Genomic DNA, 19,540 nt, shown 5'->3' on the forward strand with positions numbered 1-19,540 from the left:
CCAAACTACTGAAAAGGGGTAGTGCAATGCAGTCATCCAATGGAGAATCTAATCACCCAATTAAACGTTATAAATAAACAAGGTCCCTAAAAAGGGGAAATCTTAGTGAGGGAGTGCAATCACAACTAATAAATAAAATTAGATTGGAGAATTTTTGCATCACCGCTCTCGGTACCATTTTTACTGGAAGCATTAATCGTTTAAATAGAACACTTGCTCCCTCAAAAGGTTCGATGATTTTGCATAGAGTAGCCAAATTAATATATCAAATTGAAATTTGTATATTTTTTTAAACAAATACGTAGCTCATAATTATTTAGCCATCATATCTTACATATCTACCTCAGTTAATTTAACCCACTTCTCGTTCACTACACAGTAAAAATGTATTCCTTCCTCAATTTATTCAATAAAATATTCAATAAAAGAATTCATGCGTATGCAAAGAAAAATTTATACTGCATCCAGTAAAAAAGGTACCGAGAGCGGTGGTGCAAAAATTCTTCAATCTAATTTTATTTATTTGTTGTGATTGCACTCCCTCACTAAGATTTCCCCTTTTTAGGGACATTGTTTATTAAATTCCGTCAAATACGTCAAGTGACTTCACTCTTTTTGGGTTTCTTCCTCCAGAACTTGTCAAAATCTAGAGTACATATTTTTAATAAATTGGTACTGACCTGGTCTACAAATGGATTTGACGGAATTTCAAAATAAATTCCCAGAACGGACAAATGCGTAAAGATGTTGAGATTTTTAGACCTGTAACGTCACCTAATCCTACGTTAAGATAAATCCCAGCCTTTGCACTACTATAAAATACTCATGTTGGCACAAATACATCCAAACGTTACGGAATACCGGAAGTCTGTTATCACCAACTCATCCTGCTACAGTACGCTTTCAGCCCCTTATCCCTACCCACTTTACGACTATCTCAACACCTTCAGTTACTTTTTCCTGATTAATCTCGAATCTGTTATTTACGCCGCTTGGGCAAGAAATTCCTCCCAAGGAGATTTATTTCGACGGCTCTTTGACCCCAGGCAGCGATCATTTCCAATGAAATTGCTCCCCCAGTTGGACAAAGCATATCCAATCGGAGGGATTTCATATGACGAAATTTGGCCCGGGATTGAGGAGGAAATAGTTCAGTGCGGGAAAGTAGTGTACGTCGGAAGCAAACCGGACACAGAAGCGTACAAGGATTACTTGGAAAAGAAATATCCCACCGCCAAAAAATTTCGCATAAGTCGAGACCATATTAAAGTTCCGATAACTGGTTGGACTTTCCCGGCTGACGAGAGACATCGAATTGTACGAGGCTTACGGCGTTTTTTGGATTCTGGGATTTACCACCAATTAAATTGGTATGAGAAATACAATCATATCGGTAAGAATAATGTGAATGTGAAAATGGACCAGGGCGTGAGGAGGGGGGCGTCACGTGGGAGGACGAGTGAAGGGCTGCAAATCGTATTTTTAGCCTGGGTGGTGGGACTCACGGTGAGCTTAATGATTGAAATTGGGCAACAGATTTTGATAAGGGGTAGGTTAACGGGGGAAGAAGGGTTATCAAGTGTGCCAGTGTATATGGCTTAAGTGCTCCTATGCACATACATACATAGATGCGGAACTATGGATAAGAACGTGTTTAATGTTTCTCTAATCTGAAGCTGCATTTATCTGCATGGATATGTCTGCTCATCCTGCGATTCCTCAAGAGTTTCAGAGGTGTGGGTGTTTTATGAACACATTCTGACACATATTACTTTTGGAGAAGTATTAAAATAATAATAGTAATACAATTCGGTCTGCGAAATGGTTAATTAAGATTAAAAGGAATACTTAACGCCACTGCAAGTCATACGTACATACATACATATTATGTTTGTACATGATATAAAGTTATGAAATTATGTGCATAGCATACATTTTAAAATATTTGTAATTACACGAATTAATAAATAATTCATTAAACTCAAACCAGGAAAAAATTGCAAAATAAATTTGAAGAAAAACATTTATTTATTTTCTTTATTTATGAGTACACAATTCCATGGAACTAACTTCTCGAATAAAGTGAGATTAAATAATATGGAATACAATGGAGTACATTGATTGATGTATTTGCAATTAAGCTCCCTTCACGCCTCATGGTAAAAACACATGTCATTATTACAAGTTTAAAGTTAAGAATCATTGCATTTTGCACCGTTTAATGAATTCCTGATGTATGTACAGGTGTAATTAAATATTTATGTAAACATGTACAAACTATGATATAAGTACATATGCCTACATGTATGTATGTATGTATAGCCTACAAAGTAAATTTCTAATCGGATTTAGCAGCTTATCTAGAGCATGTAAATAATTGTATATTAACGAAATAAAATTTGTTGTTATATATGTCGTATGGTTTAACATAATTAACATAATTACATGATTAACATAATCATCTAAATTATAGGTATGTGTACATACAAAGGACAAACATGTGTTTCTGGCATTTTTGACTCGTTTCCGACATATTTTTATCTTGCTGGATACGGGCAACAGAAGAGGTCGGGTGCAGGACATCCATTTGCAGGTAGTGCCAAGGTGTAACAATCCAGGAGGCCTGAGCAAATACCCGGCTCATTAAGAACTGTTGTGCATGATCCACTCTCAATTCCCACATCTATAGAATTATTATTTATAATAAACATGATTTTATTATTCATATACACAAAAATTGCACACATGAAGGTTACATCAGCAAGTAGCTTTATAAGCTAAAGATTATTTACTAAGATTGGCTTCTTGTTTTTATTTGGTAAACTATTTTGAGGATACGAAGAAAACTGAATACCCTCATTACTAAATAGCTATTTCATTCTTGTAATATATTTAGTTTCACCGTCTAGCTTTAACTGGATTCTAAATTTTTAATTAAATGGTTACTCACATAAATTTTTGAATGCGTTTCACAGCCGGTTTCTAAATATAATCATGTCGTCAACATGCTTTTCAATTATAAAATTTCTTAAAAAATTTAATTTCCAAAACTGTAAGGAAAACCAAATTTATTTATGGAGCCAAGTCCTTCGAATAGTGTGAGCAAAATCCGTTTGAAATTATCGTCAAATAACCGTTCGCACATTTTATCGTATTAGTGCAAATAATGAGGGTATTCGTTATTTCTTCGTGTTCTTACTGTTCTTCGTATCGTACATAAAATAACTTCCGACGGTTACGAGATTTTGTGAGCGTCGTAAGATTCTATCATCGAAAGTCACGTTACTACGCTTACGATTTTTATGAAAATATGTTTTTCTTCGTAAACTATTTTACGATACAAAGGATACGAAGAAATATGTATGTAATGAATACCCTCATTACTTTAATGTGATTATTTATGTTTAACGACATGCAATTTTTTTAATTACCAGAACTTGGTCGGGCGCTAGAGGCAGCTAAGAGACTGCACATGGTCAGAATGAAATTCATTGTATATAAATTGGAAAAGCTATATTAGAAATTGGAAATTGAAATCGGAAATTTTATATAATTTACTTTCCACAATTTTTCTGCAATTGAGCACTTCGCTTACACTGGTGCAGCCTTTTATGCAGATTTGCTTCCTGGTTTAATATATTGCATATGTATGTATGTATTTACAAACTATTAAGTTATTCTGACTTTGCTGTCAAAATCACCAGATAAGAATGTCATAGATGCGTGTATTTATGTATGTGAGAGTGAATTACCATCAAGAATTTGATACACAACTGGGGTCAACGAAATAGCAATAAATTTGACATTTCCCAAGTATGAGATTGCGAAACGACGAAAATAATTTTGTTTACTTTCCTCAATATGCGTCTCACAAGTTTGCTTATCTATATAGAATTATTATTTACTCTCGAATATCACTTTGTCTAGATACTTAGTTATGTTGTATGTTGACAGTTATTAAAGATTTAGCCGTAGCTAGATACTTTAATGAACTTTCTCGGTTCTGTTCGTCCGCCTGATTTCTAAACGATTTTGTTAGAATTGGAAAGTAGTAATATGAAGTTTATTCATGCATCTAATGAATGAAATGACGACCAATGTCATTATTGTAAATGTTGGTCAACGGCATTGGCAGCGGAAGTTTTGGGGACGTAGGGGACATTAGTAGCATTGTGCGATAAAAGGGGATTATTAATATTGTCAAGATAGGATTATTCTGAATTTCTGGGGGACAATTTCCCCTGTCTCCACGCTTTCGCCGCAATTGGTCAATGGCCAAAGAGTTTTGAATGGCAATCAGTATCAACTTTTTTACATCACTTCATCAGTGGAAATGTTTGGTGAAGGGTCACACAAAATTTGATTTTTTACCACCCCAGAACATTATAGTTCTGACAAAAAAATGGTCTTTGCTCCCTTATGAGGTGTTATAATTATCGATACTTTTGCACATATGCTTATCAGAGTTTATTGTCGATAAACTATAAGCTGTTTAAGTAAAATTATAGGAAGGTCTTGAGAAATGACGAAACTTTATTTTCCAGGCATTTTTCCTTAAGAGTACATATGCGAATACACATGTACGTAAATATGTACCCGTCGGTGTACTCACATTAATCATTAATTCAACTTATTGATTACATAAGGAAAACGCTCCGATAATTTAATTCTATTCGTTATATATGTTTACATACTTTCATATTTAAATACTTTGGTAGTATAAGGAAACTAGCTAAATTCGTTTATCCAATCTGTCAGATAATTCAAATCTTTGAATTAAGTGTGTTATAAATTTTATGTCTGAAATTCCACAAGGAGCTGATTAAATACTTATTATGCAAAATGTGTATTTACATACCCGATTCTGGTTACTATGCATGCATCACAGTCGCAGATAAGTTTCAAATGATTCCGTAAATTCACTTTTACCAATAAATTAATTTATTAAATGACATATGGACTTTGCCCTCATCATGCTTACAAATAGGTAAACGTTAGTTACAAAATTGAGTTGAAGTTTATCAGAAAAGTAGTCACAAAGGTCAAAATCAGTTTTACCAATTGTATTTCAAATTTTGTTTTTTTTGTTCAAATTTAATTTCCGACCTGGAGAAGATTTCGATCAAGCTGAAATTGATACACACTTTCTAAGCCAATGATTACTTTGGCACGACTACATATTTGGCACGGTTATTTTAGCTGACTTTTAAGGATTTTTCCAAATTCTACTATAATTGATAATTATCCGAGGACGGCGCGAAGCGCCGGACGACGGATAATTGTAATTATCCGAAGTAATACGGAATCTTGAGGTATTAGTCAATTGGTAGTTGTCTCCTGACAAGGCCCAGCTCCCATCTATATAAAACACATAAAAAGAAAAGTGTGCCATGCATGCCCGGGCTAGTATATCACCTCACAGTCCAAAACACATTTTCGAATGAACAATCGGGTGGGTGGGTGAGGCGCTAATACCTCAAGGTTCCGTATTACTTCGGATAATTACAATTATCCGTATATCCGCAATAATTTGCATGTAAAACCAAAAAACTTTGGATTTTAGAAATTTCACGAATTCAGGATACCATGCCTGAGTACACCAGTTTGGAAAGACTACGATGCCAGTTGCCCCTTCCTGTTTTATTTTATTTATTGTACGCGAAATCTGATAAAAGGGTGGAAATGCATAACAATAATATTCAAGGATTTCTGATCCAAAGAATTATCCTTCTTATCAATCTCTTCTCTGGATTGTTTGTCCGCTATATAATTCTGTGTACTAAAATATTGCAATTAGATGAACTCTAGCATAATGATTTTAACCCATTAATCACTGCAATCAATTCAAGTGTATTTATATGAAGAAGCTTTTCCTCTGTTGACCAGAAACCCCGTGTAACTTGTGACTCAGTGTGGGCACCCCAAACCAGTGGTCAACGTCAAGATAAAGCTGACCGATCTTATAGTTTCAAAAGAATTTGGCAACTTTCTCTGCCACCACTGAATGTCTGCTCGACATTGTGAATTTATTGTGCATTCTCCATTATAATTGCCATTACACTGAATTAATGCTGCATTTCTCAGCGATTCTAAACTTGACCTATTTACCTATGTAAGTAGTCATAAACCTTCTCTTTCTTAATAATGCCACTATTGGTCTAAATATCTTAGTAAAAAGTCTTGGAGCACATGCAATTTCAAAGGCAAGGCAAGTAAATTGGTACAAATTACATTCAAATTCAAATCTTAAAAATATTTGTGCACCGGAATGGCATGATAAGCAACCGTTAGGTCTAAAGTTGCCATCCAACAATTATTTTCTATAATACTTATAACTGATTTTAAATTTTCCAATTTAAAATGAGGAGATATAATATACTCATTCAAAGATTTAAGATTAATCACTAATCGGTAAGAATTGGGCTCCTTCTTTGGCACAAGAAATATTCTTGAAACAATTTGACCTTCGCAAGGCAACACTTTAACAACTGCACCAGTATCTAATAACGTTTGTACACATTTTGTAGCATATGGTAACTCTACCTCAGAAAATGGCTCTGGTGCATTACTTTGGCATAGAATACTCACAAACGGTATGCGAAAATTTTCGATTACTTCTAAAATTTCTTTGTCTTTGTAATTTTTTCCCAACTTTGATAAAATATAAACTTAATTTTCTTGCCCTGCTTACATTTACTGGTCGACACAATGGTCTTCATGGTCTGCTCGGAAAACAGGAAAATCCTCTCCGGTTTTTTCCAACCGTGGTAGCGGCTTCGATGGTGTCACAAACACTGTCTCAAAACAGTAGCTCAGGTGTTGATGGCGTGTTACACACTGCCACAATTTCAGTGCTTAATGCAGGTTTAATATCCTGCTTCCGCTTAATATTGATATCTTGCCTCAATTTTGAATTCAATGTTGCAGCTTGAATAGTCCGCCTCAGAAGATCTTGACTCTGGGGGCATCTTTTTAGAATTCAACATCACTTTTCTGCTAAATGAGCCAATGCAACTGTTGAGCTTGAAAGAATTGCTAGCATTTGGTGGGATTGGAAATCTCCCTGTTTTGATTTCTGAGGCAATACGGTCCATATTTCGGGGTTTACCTTTGGAACCCCAAGAAGTTTACAATTAGCTGGTGTAAGAAAGGTTTTCCTTAATTCTTCGATCCTCTCTTTGGATAACACTGTTTTCCCTAAATTCGAAAAAGAATTGGCCACGTTGACGTGCAAATCCGGTCCAAATTCAGGTTCAAGCTGACTTTTATTTAATATATCTAAGGAGGAGAGCGTCACCACCTGCCCTTCACAGATCTCGATGCCCTTTGGATATGTGGTAGGGTCCTATGAGTGTACTATAACCCTGAAGTGGTTTGACTCCATGGCCACATTTGCGCCCGCCACAACCACTCAAAGGGATGAAAACTACAAAAGTTACCAACTTCAAAAATCCACCAAAAATCCAATTTTGATCGGATTTTGATAAAATTTACATTTTTGTAATCCCAGATACTTGTTTGATCATATCTAGTAGCAATCTCAACTTTTTTGAAATTTTCGAAATTTTCGGGCATTTTCGGGCTGATGAATTATTCGAAAAAATTAAAAATTTCAAAAAAGTTGAGATTGCTACTGGATATGATCAAGCAAGTATCTGGGATCACAAAAATGTAAATTTTACCAAAATCCGAGCAAAATTGGATTTGTGGCGAGGGTTTGAACAAGTGAGAACAGGGCTTTTTTCGTGTTTTTGGCGCCTTTGAGTGGGTGTGGTGGGCGTAACTGTGGCCATGGAGTCAAATCACTTCAGGGTTTTAGTACACTCACGGGACATTACCACATGTCCAAAGCACATCAAGATCTGAGAAGGGCAGGTGGTGAAGCTCCCCTCCTAAGAGCTCAGGTATCGGTCCATCGTCAACGAGAGTGGAATCAATCACTTCTATGAGCAGATATATCATCTCTGAATACCTCATTTATTTTAATATTCCAGTATTTACAAACCTTTCTCATGCTGGAGCAAACTTTGCATTGTGTCGTCAACAACGCCCACTGAATTCCGTTGGCCATTACTTTGTGTGCCCAGCAATATTTCTTTAATTTGTCTAACCTCATTAGGAAGTGATTGAAGCTCAGCAATAGCTTTTAAATGAGAGGCCAAATTTGACACCCAACTCTTGTTCGGTTTGGGAGGACCAGCGGTCACGTCATCAGCACTAGTGATTATCATAATAATATATGTTCAAGGATGATTTTTTTAAAAGATTTTCAATGCTTTTTAAACTTCATAATGAGGGACTACGTCCTCTCAAAAAAAAATAAATTTGAGGTAACTACGTTATCCTCTTTCACTGGAGTGACTACGTCATCTCCATTCCTTTTAAATTGTGCGACTACGTCGTCACAAAAGGATGTAAAAATTATATAACTCTTTGCCCTTAGGTTTAATATAATAGCAAAACATGGCTTACCTGTCCCCTTTGGAGGTTGATGACATCTTCTTAATTTGCACAAGGTTAAATATTCGGCGAATTTGTCGAAAATATCACGAGCTAAAATTTAGTGATGTGAGCTGGGTCTGCATCAAAAAGACTGTGAGGTGATATACTAGCCCGGGCATGCATGGCACACTTTTCTTTTTATGTGTTTTATATAGATGGGAGCTGGGCCTTGTCAGGAGACAACTACCAATTGACTAATACCGATAGATGGAGTATACTGTAGGATTAATTGATAATAGGTCCATGGCCGGAGAATTCTGATTCAGAATTTCTGAATAGCAAATTGGTTTACTAACTTTATTTTTCAGGAATTTTTGCCTAAGAGTATGCACATGCACATATGTAAGCATGTATTTATGTATTTATGTAGGTAATCACATACTTACATACATGCATGCATAGGTATATATGTACGTAATACGTATGTTCATGCATAAATACATATGTGGATATGTAAATAAATGTATTTAGTTCTAGTATAGCTTATAGTTTTGTATCTGCAAATAATTTTTTTTCAATTTAAGCAACCTATTTACTGCAGGGTTACTGCAACTGTTTTGGTGTAGGTCAAGTCATGCTTCTCTAATGTCTTTCATCCATACAAACTTAGGATTTGTTTATTTGCATCATTTATCCATACATTTATTTCTCTATATATATACATATATGTAACATTAATCTGCCTTGTGGTATGTACATACGTACATGCATACATATTTATATCCAGCTAAATATATGTATGTATGGTAATCACAAATTGTAAATACAAAACTCTATTTAATACTTCAGTTAATAAACGATTGCTTAATTTCTTTCTCTCTTATTAATTGTTTTGCATGACTCATTGGATTATGCATATTGCATAAAGTTATACATATGTGTGTTTGCATATATAGACAAACACAAACATGTACCTACATAGATCATGCATGATGCACATGGTACCCATCTAACTTAGGTTATCACGCACGGTTCAATTTCTTTAAGAACAGGACCAAATAGCAAATTACGGATCCATGAAGAATTTTGCAATACTTTATTTCCTTCACTGGACGGCTGTACCGGAAAATGTGTCATCGTTCCTGTCACACCCAGTCCTAGATCTACTTCATAGCTGTCACTCAAAGTTGGAGGCTCTTGTTCTCGTATGTATAATCCTGTACATACATAAAATATTTATGTGTGCAATGGGGAACATATCTAATTTTACTCTGAATTTAACATAGGTATATAAATATTTTTTAATCATATGTACCAAATTCCACCGGAGTTTGGCCTGATTGCTGATTTGGCTTGCAAGTTAATGAAAATTGATACAAACGCCCAGATTTTAGTTCAACGTGAGGGTCCAGGGGTATTCCTGGGAACGCGTTTGAACACATTCCATACGATAATGATCCAGCTACAACTATGTCTCCATTCTCAGTTGCAATTGAAAGCTCGAAAAGAACAGACCCACTTAATGTCTTCATAAATTCGTCCAATAATTCAATCGCGTTTATAATTACTCCCCGTAAAGTTATGTCCTTCGATGTGCGTAACCTACATAATTATTTACGACAAACGTATGTGTATAATCAAGATGAGCATATGGATTTGTAAATATAAAGTGACATTAATTTACGAAAATTCTGGACCAATTTGAGAATCAATTTCTGTAACTGGACACTTTGTTATCCAGCCTTTGTTCGAAATACGCGAATATACGTCAAATTGTACAGTTTCACTGATGTGTCGCAAACGGGGAGAAGAATTGAATCTTGTTTGACCAACGCTATAATTCAGGCGAGATTAATAAATATGTATGTACGTATGTACGTTTTTCTTGTCAGAAAAAAAATGCTACCAATCAATACCAATACGGATAGAGTATATGCATATGTGACTCTACCAGATTTAAAAAAATGTAGATTGCGATCTTAATTTGTGCTATATATGTTTACATACCTTTGCTTATCGAAGATTATAAACACTTGATCAACGTCACAATCAGATAATATATTACTGGGTACGACTTCCTGTTCAAATAGTTCCCTTCTCATGGACGAGAAACGTATTAGAGACACCAATTCTGGCAATTGCTTCGACTTATGTGCAATGTTATTTGGATGATTGGTCCATCTACAAGTTTTATATGATGAGATAAAACTCGAATTTACTTGTTTATCAGTTATTACATGAGAATGGCTTTGAATAAATCGATTTCTCGGATCTCCAAGCAATCCTGGCTTAACACGTCTTTCACCTGGTTAAAATCCCATGTCAAACATTTTCCAGAGGTCCATTCCGATCGAATTTTTCTGGTAATAAATATGTATTTATGCGCGTATTTAAGAATTTCAAGGTGTGCTTATGTATTTATGAATTTTGAAAATATGTACATCTATAATTACCTGAGGAAACATTCGAAACTACGTTTGCCTACATACATATAGCTGACTCTCCGGGAAATTTCGAGGCACGCTATGGCATCAACTTGCTCAATTTGACTCATTAATTGATCGGCGATAGGGAACAAGAGGTCGAATGCGTGGTAAGTGCATGACATGTCCATAACTTCGAGGGCTTGCTTGTAATTTTCTGTCTGTGCGAATTCCCCAGTGTGCAGAAACTGGGGCATGAATTTGGTTAAGAAATGGAAACAGGATGTCAGTTTATGGCTTTTGCTTACTTATTACCTTAATAAGTATGCTAAACGCTCCTACGGAATGATTTGGGAGATGAAGAACGGTTTTAGTTTGTCCATCCTCGCCAACCTCAACGTCACCATTGTCAATTAGATTTTTTAGCCAGGGTGACTTTTCTACCAGAATTGACTTATGCAAATTAAATGGAGTCCTTTCCGTTCCGACGAATACTGTCAAATCGTAATGTGACATTTTTAGTGGTGTCTAAATTTGGAATAATGTGAAAATAAGCTAAATGTTAAGAGTTTATGTACAATTGTTATCTGTTACGGAAAAATAAATATGTATGTGTGCGTTTTTAGTTTTGTGCTTATATGGATACACAAAATAATTAGTAAGGCAAGTTACATAGCTGTGGTATCAGCTGAAATTCTATGACGTAACACTGTGACTAATCCCTACATAGATATGTATGTTATCCTTATGGGGGACATATGCACATACATAATGATTTATGTATGTATGTACATATGCTACAGGACCATGCAAAGCTTTTTTTTGGGTATCACGAGAATGAATATACGATCATATTATTCGAAGATAAAGTAATCGGAATGCAAATATATATTTACACCCTGGAACAAACACCGTGTTTTTTTATGAGAAATTTATTATTTTCTGCATGTAGAGAACAGAGAAAAAGTATTGAGATACTTTTGTATTTTGGCGGGAAAGTAGTCAAAAATACTTTTTTGAATCTGAAATTTTTGTGCAGCATTCGAAATATATTCACCGGTTTAAGTCCAAAATTTCAAAACTATTAAATAAAACATAAATTTCCTACACCGTTTCAAAGCGGCGAACTCGCGAAACGAGTTTTTCGTAAGCACCAAAACTTGGGTTTCAAAGACTCGAAGAAGACTTAACTACATTTCAACGCGGAAGGATGCGGTCGTGCAAAAATTAAGACATGCATAAAAAAGTATGGAGAATCCGAAAATGTCAACTTGAAATAAGCATCACGAGAAGAAACCATCGTATCGACCCCTCGAAATTCAAAAACGATTAAATTTTTTTAAGAAAATTTCCCATCCACGTCCATGCCTGATGCGGCCATGAAGTCAAAGATTAATACAAACTATTTGTATCATATTAAGACCCATAATTTGTGGGTCATAACGTATGCAAAAATATCTGCAGCAAAATGTACAGAAGGCCAATAACAAATGGTAAACGCAACGCTTCTCAAGCTTTACAACAAAATTTCACCAAAAAAGTTGGTCATTGGTGATGAGCCCTACATCGTTAAAATACTGCCACAAACTCCGGGAAGGCCATTTTTTCATGGCAAATATATCTCTCAACTGAAAACAGGCGAGGAATTAAAATGTTGTTTAAAATATCTCAAGAAATTCTCGATTTTTCTGGCATTTATCCAAATTGGGCATGTTTGTGACCCTTAAGTTCACATGGACTGTGTGGGAGCACAGGTTAGTTTCCAAAAATGGGTAATAGACCGTCTGATTCCTTTCATAAAGAGGTATCATAAAATACAAAATGTAATTTTTTGGACCGACCTTCGACCATTCCACCATGCAAAAACTATCATGGAAGGAATTGAAAAAAAGTTCAGTTTTATGTTGAAAATTAATAACCTCACATTCAACCCTTATCTTCGCGTAATAAAAAAATGTGGACCATATGTAAGAAGACATACTCCCAGCTTTGTGAAACAGTCGATACTTTAAAAAAATTTCTATTTACGTAGGAGATAATTCACATTGAAGTTGCAAAGTCTTCCGAAAATGCAGTAATGGCGGGCGTGAAGAAGAACATTCAATACGAAGTGGACAATGCACTCAAGTTTTATTGGTTCCGGACCCTGAACGCTATATATATTTACAATATCCTACACAAATTTAAGATTTCTAGAACATGTTTTTGACCTTTTACAGGACCAAATTCTAAGTGTCTCAATACTTTTTCTCTGCTCTCTACATATGTAGAAGGGAGAAACTCAGGAGACCATGCCTACATTTGACCTTTAATTAGACGATATACATATTTTCTACAATAAATATTCAAAAATCTCTCAAGTTGTTTAAATTGTGGATCAAAGATTAGTTAACACAAACGAAATATCTTCGTTAAACTTGAAACGATGTGTGAACCATGCCTATAAATAAGGGCATACATACATAAGCACTGATCTAAATTCAATTCGTTTGCAAATTAAGTATTTAAGTATTTCCATTTACGAGAAAATAAAAGATATATCATATCAGATATACATATATGTATATGGAGCAAACTTAGGATTTTTTTTTCATTTTGTAATTCATGAATTACAAAATGAAAAAAATCCTAAGTTTTGCGACTGCAGTCGCAAAACTTTCGGAAATAAAAACGAGAATCTATCAATATTATGAAATCATTTGTCATAAATAATCCTTTATTGATCGAATTAATTTGATTCGTTTCGGAAATATGGAAACCGGGATGTCCCACCAGCCACCAGGGTGATATATCCTATATATAACGTCGTTATCACGTCTGTCAAAGTACGAATTCACAAAGAATAAATAAGTATAAAATTAATTCATGAGTTTTATAACGATTATGAAATAGTTCAACCTTATACATATTTTTTAGCCTCTTTAAAACAGGAATTGCCAATTTTGCGTTGTCAAACCAATCAATAAACATTAATTGTCATTTCCATTTTGCATTATATTACCAAAGGTGATTTACGTTAAATGGGGCGATTTTGAAGCTTAATAACTTAGGCGCTATATGTAATATCGCTTTGAAATTTTAGGCCTTAGTAGATCCTATTCTCATCATTGTTGGTTCAAAATTTCAAGTCGCTAGTGTAAAAAGGGCCTGAGATACAAACATCCGAAAAAAAAGTCACGAAAAAATGTTTTTCAAAACACCCAAAATTTTGAGGTTTAGAATATTTTAAAATTCTCTAAAATTGTTAATTGTTTATAGAATTTGATATCGATGGTATCAAAATTGTTGGCACTTATCTAGCTTTCATAAACAACTTAAAATCGGGTAAAAAAAAGTTTCACCTCTTTGAATACCAGGCCCAAAACCATTCAGAAACTTTTTTTTTGATAAAATGGAACTATATAACTCACCATATTTGAAATTTTTCTATGATTATTATTTTGTCAGTTAGAGGAGGCCTTTCTTAATATAATGGCACCTGGTTGGTTTTCTAAGTTTTAAATTCAATGTTTGGTATGGATTTGAAGTAGACCGATGACGCTTAAATCGCGTGGGGGCTATTTTTAGGTTTTCTCCAAAAATACAGCCAGTTGTATTTGGGAGAAACAATTAATTGTTTTGAGTTCCCTGCACACTGGGGCATAATATATGCCACATTTTAGTTTTTTTACTTCGTCAAGAACTTTTGTAGGCAGCAATTGGGAGTTGGAAAAAGTGTTCTCCACACCCTCTTGCTCTGGGGTCTTTTGGGGGGGTCATTTCTGTCTTGGGAGTTAATTTTTGGTACAGACACATAGCCTTGGGTCACATGTTATTATGCTCAAAATTTGGGGTCAAAAGTCTAACCAGTTTCGGAGTTGTTGAACTTCAAAGTCGCCCCATTTAACGTAAATCACCTTTAGTATATGATGATTCATACAATACATGTTACGTAATGGTTTCTTGCCCTTCGCAGTTGAAAACAATAGTAATGCTTGCTTTTTTACAACGTGTTTGTCGTTATGACGTTTCAACCTATTGTCAGACCAACCTTTCAAATTACTAGGTTGAAGGATACTGGAACTCGGGTCAAATAAAATAAATGCAAACTGCCAACATTTACATATCTCCGTTTTGATTTGAAACTGGAATCATGTCCAAATTCGCATTAATTTGTTTTCTCGTGATAGTAAGTCCATTATACAAAGTTAATTATTTATTAAGTAATTGAAAAATGTAAATTTTTATATTAAAAAAATCCATTTTCCCAATTAAACTTTCGGTTTGTTTTCAGGTAGCATTTTGCTGCTCGGTCTCCGCCTCTCCAGAGCCAATTCCTTATCCGGACGTGGAAGAAGCAGCTGGTGAACGATTAAATAATTGCAAATATTTCAATTAAAATATCTAAACTTCAAAATTTCACAATTTTGACAGGTGGAGCGGGCTTAAATCTTGCTCGAGCAAAACGCCATGGATACGGGTGGGGACGGCCACCTTATGACTACGCGGATTACGCATTCCCAGGCAGAGGGGCGTGGCGATGTAACAACAAATATTGTGGATAAGGCGGAATTACGATGGGGATGAATAATTTGATTATCTAGGGAAATTAAACTCCGGCTTGTTCAATTATGTATTTTTTTCACGTAAATTCGTTTATTGACCACAACGAAATTAAATTGCTGATTTCTTTAGATATACATTTTTATCCCTGTTTGTATTATTGTCGTAAATTCGAATATTGAACACCTAAAGTCAGTACAAAGTCTAAATAATATTTACTTAAATTTATAACGTACAAATTGATTGGTGGATTAATTATACAAAATACGGACTGTTTTACTAAAAAGATTTAGCTTTTTTAGTGGGGGAAATAATATGACATTGTGAAAGTATGTATCTGGAAAATATAAAATTGGAATGAATTAAATTTTTCTAGTTGAGACCACGAGTTTACTGATTATGTTGCGAATTGGGTTGGGTCGTGTTGGTTAATTGATGTGCCCAGTTGTCCATACTCAAAATAAATGGATTCACAAATTCCTAAATTAATTAGTGAATTAATTACAAATAATTCACAAATTCCACAAATTTTAGATTATAAGGATTCAAAAATTCATAAGCAAGCATATCGCACGTATTTATTTCTGTATGAATTTTTTGCATGCATATCTCTGAACAAAGATCCTGATCGCAGCCTGCCCGCGGGAAATAACGACTCTGTGATTTTACTTCTTGTATGTGTTAATTGAAAAATTATTTTTGACCGACACGGTTTGTCGTTTAATTTGTAATTCATTTAAACTTGAACATTAATTTAGTTGAAGAGTCAAGGTAAGGAAGTTGGTTACCTTCAGTAAATTGTATTTTGATTGTACCTTAATAATAAATTTTGAAGCTGAGAAATTGTAAAGATAGATAAATTTTACTTTAAGCAATAATTTATTTTAAATATTACAGATTGCAGCACCATTTTTTAATAAACTGGTAAAGTGTGGTATTTCTTATCCTTTGTCCTTTCAACTCCTGTGAGTTTTTAGTATGAACATTTAAAATTTAAAGGTAAGTACAAACTTGTACTAATTTTGTTTTGAATATCAATAACTAAATTTTCATTTTCTTAGGATGACGTCAATGTTGTGCACCTCCGGGGGTGGGGGTCGATGTTCTATCTGTTCAAAATACTATGTCGCCAATACCATACCGACAAATTCTAAACCACCACCATGTCTGCCACAACTCTGCACCCTTGTTGAATTCAGCCTGGATTTTTGTTGCCTTTGTGACCTCTGTCACCCAGAGGTGACTCGACTCCTCGACATTATCAAAGAGTTGGAGAAACTACAGATGCAGTTGAAGAGAGGGGTTAATTCGCTAAAGAGGAAGAAACAAGAGGAAGTTGTTGGTAAATTTAATAGTTAAGTTACTATGAACTGAAATTACAATTTATTCTTAACTAGCTTAATAAATTTTACAGATTTGGCTACACCAACCGACATACCAACACCGACAACAACGCATGATCCTTTTCCCACTGTTAACCTCACGGCGATACAACTACCTCCTCAATTTTCGCAAATTTCTCCGCCTCAATTCACTTTCCAACTTGTCACCCCACCTCAACCACCTCCACCTGTTTTGACTTTTACTACAGGAAACTATTACCTGGGATCCGTCCCCTTTATCCCAACCGCACCTCCACAACAAGAATTTCATCACGAAGAAGAAGAACAAATCTCAAACAATAATAATGACATTTCTACTCAAAATGACCAAGAACAAGGCGACGATCCTGATTATTCGCCAGATTATTCTCCACCAGGAGAAGATGATGATGACATGAATCGAGAAGATAATTCTCCAGCGTCCCCCAAACAATCAACGAGATACGCCACTCATAACAGAAAAAAGTATCCGAAATGGTCCGCTGAAAAGAAAGCTGTCATGCTCGCCAAGCGGAAATGCGCTAAGGTCGAAAGCCTCGGCACGATCGAGACCAACGAAGATGGTCGCCACTATTACGAAGGGTTTGAAATACTAAAAGATGGGGACTCTTATTCTTGCGCGTCGTGTTCTTGGAACGATTCCCTCCTTCAAGTTCGCGAGGGACAAAGTTGTCCCAATTGGAGGAAAATGAGAGCCATCAAGCTCCACATACGGGGAGTCCACATGCGTAAGTGAACTGATTATGTTTATATTTGCATAAATTAAAGTTTCGTCATTAAAAGATGGATATTTCGTTTCTAGTCATGTACCATTGTGAACCGTGCGAAAAGCATTTTACGTCTGCAAAAGGTTTAGAACTTCACCGCAAGAACGGGACCTGCTCATACCTGTCCAAAACTAAGCCATTGGTTCCTTGCCAGATCTGTGGAAAACCTGTCACTGAGCTCGAGGCTCATCTTTGGACGCATAAGAATGCAGATGAACAGAAGGCGGCCAATTCCAGTAGAAATTTTTACGAGTGCTACAAATGTGGCAAGAGTTTTTCACAACGTAGCAACATGCTAACGCATCGCGGCGGTTGCAAAGGGACACTGGAACCAGTAGATGAAGGTAAAAAAGAGCAATAATATCTTACATAATTTACGAGTTAACAAGTTAAAATTTGTACAGAACCGAAAATGCCAAAGGTTAAGAAGAATGATACACGCTATCAGAAAACACCTTGTCCCATCTGCGGCCGACCCTGCGCGTCGATTTACCTCCCATGTCACGTTTGGTCGCATAAGAGCTCTGCAGAAAAAGAAACCGCTCTTAAATTTGGACAAGCACCCAAGCTTCGGGTCAAAGAAGAACTCCCCTTGCCCAAATTGGAGTGCCCGATATGTGCCAAGTTTGTCTGGAAGCCGTACCTCCGTCGACACATGGATACCCACAAAAGTCCCGAGGATCGAGCCATAATTCCGTGTCCGAGGGAGGGGTGTTCCTACACTGCTACATATATCGGGTTACTCACCCAGCATATTCAGAGGGTGCATGACAAAGATAGGATAATGAAACACATTTGTCCTGGTACGTAATTAATTATTTTTCGTCCACCGAGTTGAGCAAAATATTTTTACAACAATTTAATAACGAGTATTTTAGTTTCAGGGTGCACCCGGAAGTTCCTCACCAAGAAACAACTCACCGCTCACAACGCTAACGCTCACCACCCCGAACTTAAAAAATTCCGCTGTACGATTTGCGCTTCTAGTTTCCTCCGGCAACTACAATATGAGCATCATATGAAGAATCACCCGCCAAAAGTGGAATTTACCTTCCTCTGCGCCCAATGCCCACGCAAATTTCATCTTGAATCCAGCCTAAAAACGCATAACGTAGTGCAACATGGCGAGCCGAGTAAATGGCGGGATAAGAACAATAAGAAGAAGAAACTTAAGGTTCCACGTGTCCCGAAAATGTAGTCATGAAATTGTATAACTCACGAAGAAATTTATAATGATTGATTTATTTTTACAATTTCAGCAAGAAACCGAAACCAGAGAAAAAACCAAAACCGGAGAAAAAACCAAAACCTGGAAAGAAGCAGCCAAAGCCAAAAGTTTCGTCCATTAAGCGGTATATAATTTTAATTTAAAAAATTGCATGCACATTTGTTGACAATTTCTCTCGCACTTGTAGAACGACACCTGTCAAGAGACCTAGGGAAACCATAAAAATAACGAATTTGGATAACTCTGAGAAGGAAAAAAACATTAAAATTGTACAAGTTCGTGGCAACGTGACCTTAGCACCACCAAATAGTCCCCTTGCTTCGACCATTAAACCTGCCGGACGGAAAATGGGAGAGGTGAAAGTTACCGATATGGGTCCTCCGTTCTTAAAACTACAACCAATCCATACCACACCCTCTGACAAAAAATCCTCTGGTGGTGGCGTAGTTGTCAAAGTTCAGGATAATAGTGCTCCGTTTCTCGTCCTGCGACACCTCCCTCACCAGTTGCTGGGTGGGAATAGACTGCGTGTAATTTCGGATCAAGTAGTCAGCCTGGTTACTACTTCGGGAGGCTTTGAGATTGTTACGTTGCCTGAATAATAGTAAAATATGAATGCTATGATTTACGATACATCAATGGAAGATGGCAAAAATTAAAAATAAAATTTAAATATGATTAAATTATCAAGTATTTAAGACTCTTAAATTAAGAGGAATCTAACTAATTCCAAGTCACTGATTGCCTTATTATACA

At 35.8% G+C, this 19,540-nt stretch overlaps 3 protein-coding genes across 8 annotated transcripts; 1 reads left to right on the plus strand and 2 right to left on the minus strand.

The window, feature by feature from the left end:
• Positions 1–2,005: 2,005 nt before the first annotated feature.
• On the minus strand, positions 2,006–8,727 carry LOC110853005. 3 transcript variants are annotated; one of them, XR_004837010.1, is made up of 5 exons: positions 8,473–8,722; positions 8,112–8,217; positions 8,006–8,053; positions 6,692–7,278; positions 2,006–2,683 (listed from the first exon to the last, which is right to left on the minus strand). XR_004837010.1 is itself a non-coding variant. In XM_022101250.2 (3 exons), exons 1-3 carry the CDS (start codon positions 8,496–8,498, stop codon positions 7,825–7,827), a joined length of 357 nt encoding a protein of 118 aa, XP_021956942.1. In that variant the 5' UTR covers positions 8,499–8,727; the 3' UTR covers positions 7,617–7,824. The 3 variants fall into 3 exon arrangements, 1 of the variants encoding a protein (XP_021956942.1); XR_004837008.1 differs by having other exon boundaries at positions 8,006–8,217; XM_022101250.2 differs by lacking the exons at positions 2,006–2,683; positions 6,692–7,278 and adding an exon at positions 7,617–7,943 and having other exon boundaries at positions 8,006–8,217; positions 8,473–8,727.
• Positions 8,728–9,088: 361 nt separating this feature from the next.
• Positions 9,089–11,559, minus strand: LOC110863589. 3 transcript variants are annotated; one of them, XM_035846729.1, is made up of 8 exons: positions 11,444–11,559; positions 11,181–11,359; positions 10,896–11,113; positions 10,680–10,802; positions 10,450–10,623; positions 10,127–10,276; positions 9,758–10,044; positions 9,089–9,659 (listed from the first exon to the last, which is right to left on the minus strand). In XM_035846729.1, the coding sequence occupies exons 3-8, from the start codon at positions 11,054–11,056 to the stop codon at positions 9,457–9,459; spliced, it is 1,098 nt and encodes a 365-aa protein (XP_035702622.1). In that variant the 5' UTR covers positions 11,057–11,113; positions 11,181–11,359; positions 11,444–11,559; the 3' UTR covers positions 9,089–9,456. The 3 variants fall into 3 exon arrangements, with proteins under 3 accessions (XP_035702622.1, XP_021968625.1, XP_035702621.1); XM_022112933.2 differs by having other exon boundaries at positions 11,181–11,544; XM_035846728.1 differs by lacking the exon at positions 10,127–10,276 and having other exon boundaries at positions 11,181–11,546.
• A 4,466-nt stretch (positions 11,560–16,025) lies between these two features.
• LOC110852450 (zinc finger protein 431) lies at positions 16,026–19,492 on the plus strand. Of its 2 annotated transcripts, none has more exons than XM_035853715.1 (9): positions 16,026–16,178; positions 16,305–16,406; positions 16,469–16,749; positions 16,822–17,517; positions 17,592–17,900; positions 17,961–18,359; positions 18,435–18,730; positions 18,816–18,908; positions 18,972–19,035. In XM_035853715.1, exons 3-8 carry the CDS (start codon positions 16,470–16,472, stop codon positions 18,903–18,905), a joined length of 2,070 nt encoding a protein of 689 aa, XP_035709608.1. In that variant the 5' UTR covers positions 16,026–16,178; positions 16,305–16,406; position 16,469; the 3' UTR covers positions 18,906–18,908; positions 18,972–19,035. The 2 variants fall into 2 exon arrangements, with proteins under 2 accessions (XP_035709608.1, XP_021956221.1); XM_022100529.2 differs by having other exon boundaries at positions 16,028–16,178; positions 18,435–18,750; positions 18,972–19,492.
• Positions 19,493–19,540: the final 48 nt, after the last annotated feature.

Source organism: Folsomia candida, unplaced genomic scaffold (genome assembly GCF_002217175.1).
Source record: "Folsomia candida strain VU population unplaced genomic scaffold, ASM221717v1 Fcan01_Sc001, whole genome shotgun sequence".
NCBI classification, from domain to species: Eukaryota; Metazoa; Arthropoda; class Collembola; order Entomobryomorpha; family Isotomidae; genus Folsomia; species Folsomia candida.

Excerpts from the sequence above, each read along its gene's own strand:
- LOC110853005 (XM_022101250.2), bottom strand. The coding sequence starts at position 8,498 with ATGTCATCAACCTCCAAAGGGGACAG. Across the intron at positions 8,218-8,472 it reads TCAACCTCCAAAGGGGACAG|TGCTGATGACGTGACCGCTG; the intron begins GTAAGCCATGTT and ends GATAATCACTAG. Across the intron at positions 7,944-8,005 it reads TTTGCTCCAGCATGAGAAAG|AAGTGATTGATTCCACTCTC; the intron begins GTTTGTAAATAC and ends ATCTGCTCATAG.
- LOC110863589 (XM_022112933.2), bottom strand. The coding sequence starts at position 11,381 with ATGTCACATTACGATTTGACAGTATTCGTCGGAACGGAAAGGACTCCA. Across the intron at positions 10,277-10,449 it reads ATAATCTTCGATAAGCAAAG|CGTTGGTCAAACAAGATTCA; the intron begins GTATGTAAACAT and ends CCTGAATTATAG. Across the intron at positions 10,045-10,126 it reads CAAATTGGTCCAGAATTTTC|GTTACGCACATCGAAGGACA; the intron begins GTAAATTAATGT and ends ATAATTATGTAG.
- LOC110852450 (XM_022100529.2), top strand. The coding sequence starts at position 16,470 with ATGACGTCAATGTTGTGCACCTCCGGGGGTGGGGGTCGATGTTCTATC. Across the intron at positions 17,901-17,960 it reads ACTGGAACCAGTAGATGAAG|AACCGAAAATGCCAAAGGTT; the intron begins GTAAAAAAGAGC and ends AAATTTGTACAG. Across the intron at positions 18,909-18,971 it reads AAAGTTTCGTCCATTAAGCG|AACGACACCTGTCAAGAGAC; the intron begins GTATATAATTTT and ends TCGCACTTGTAG.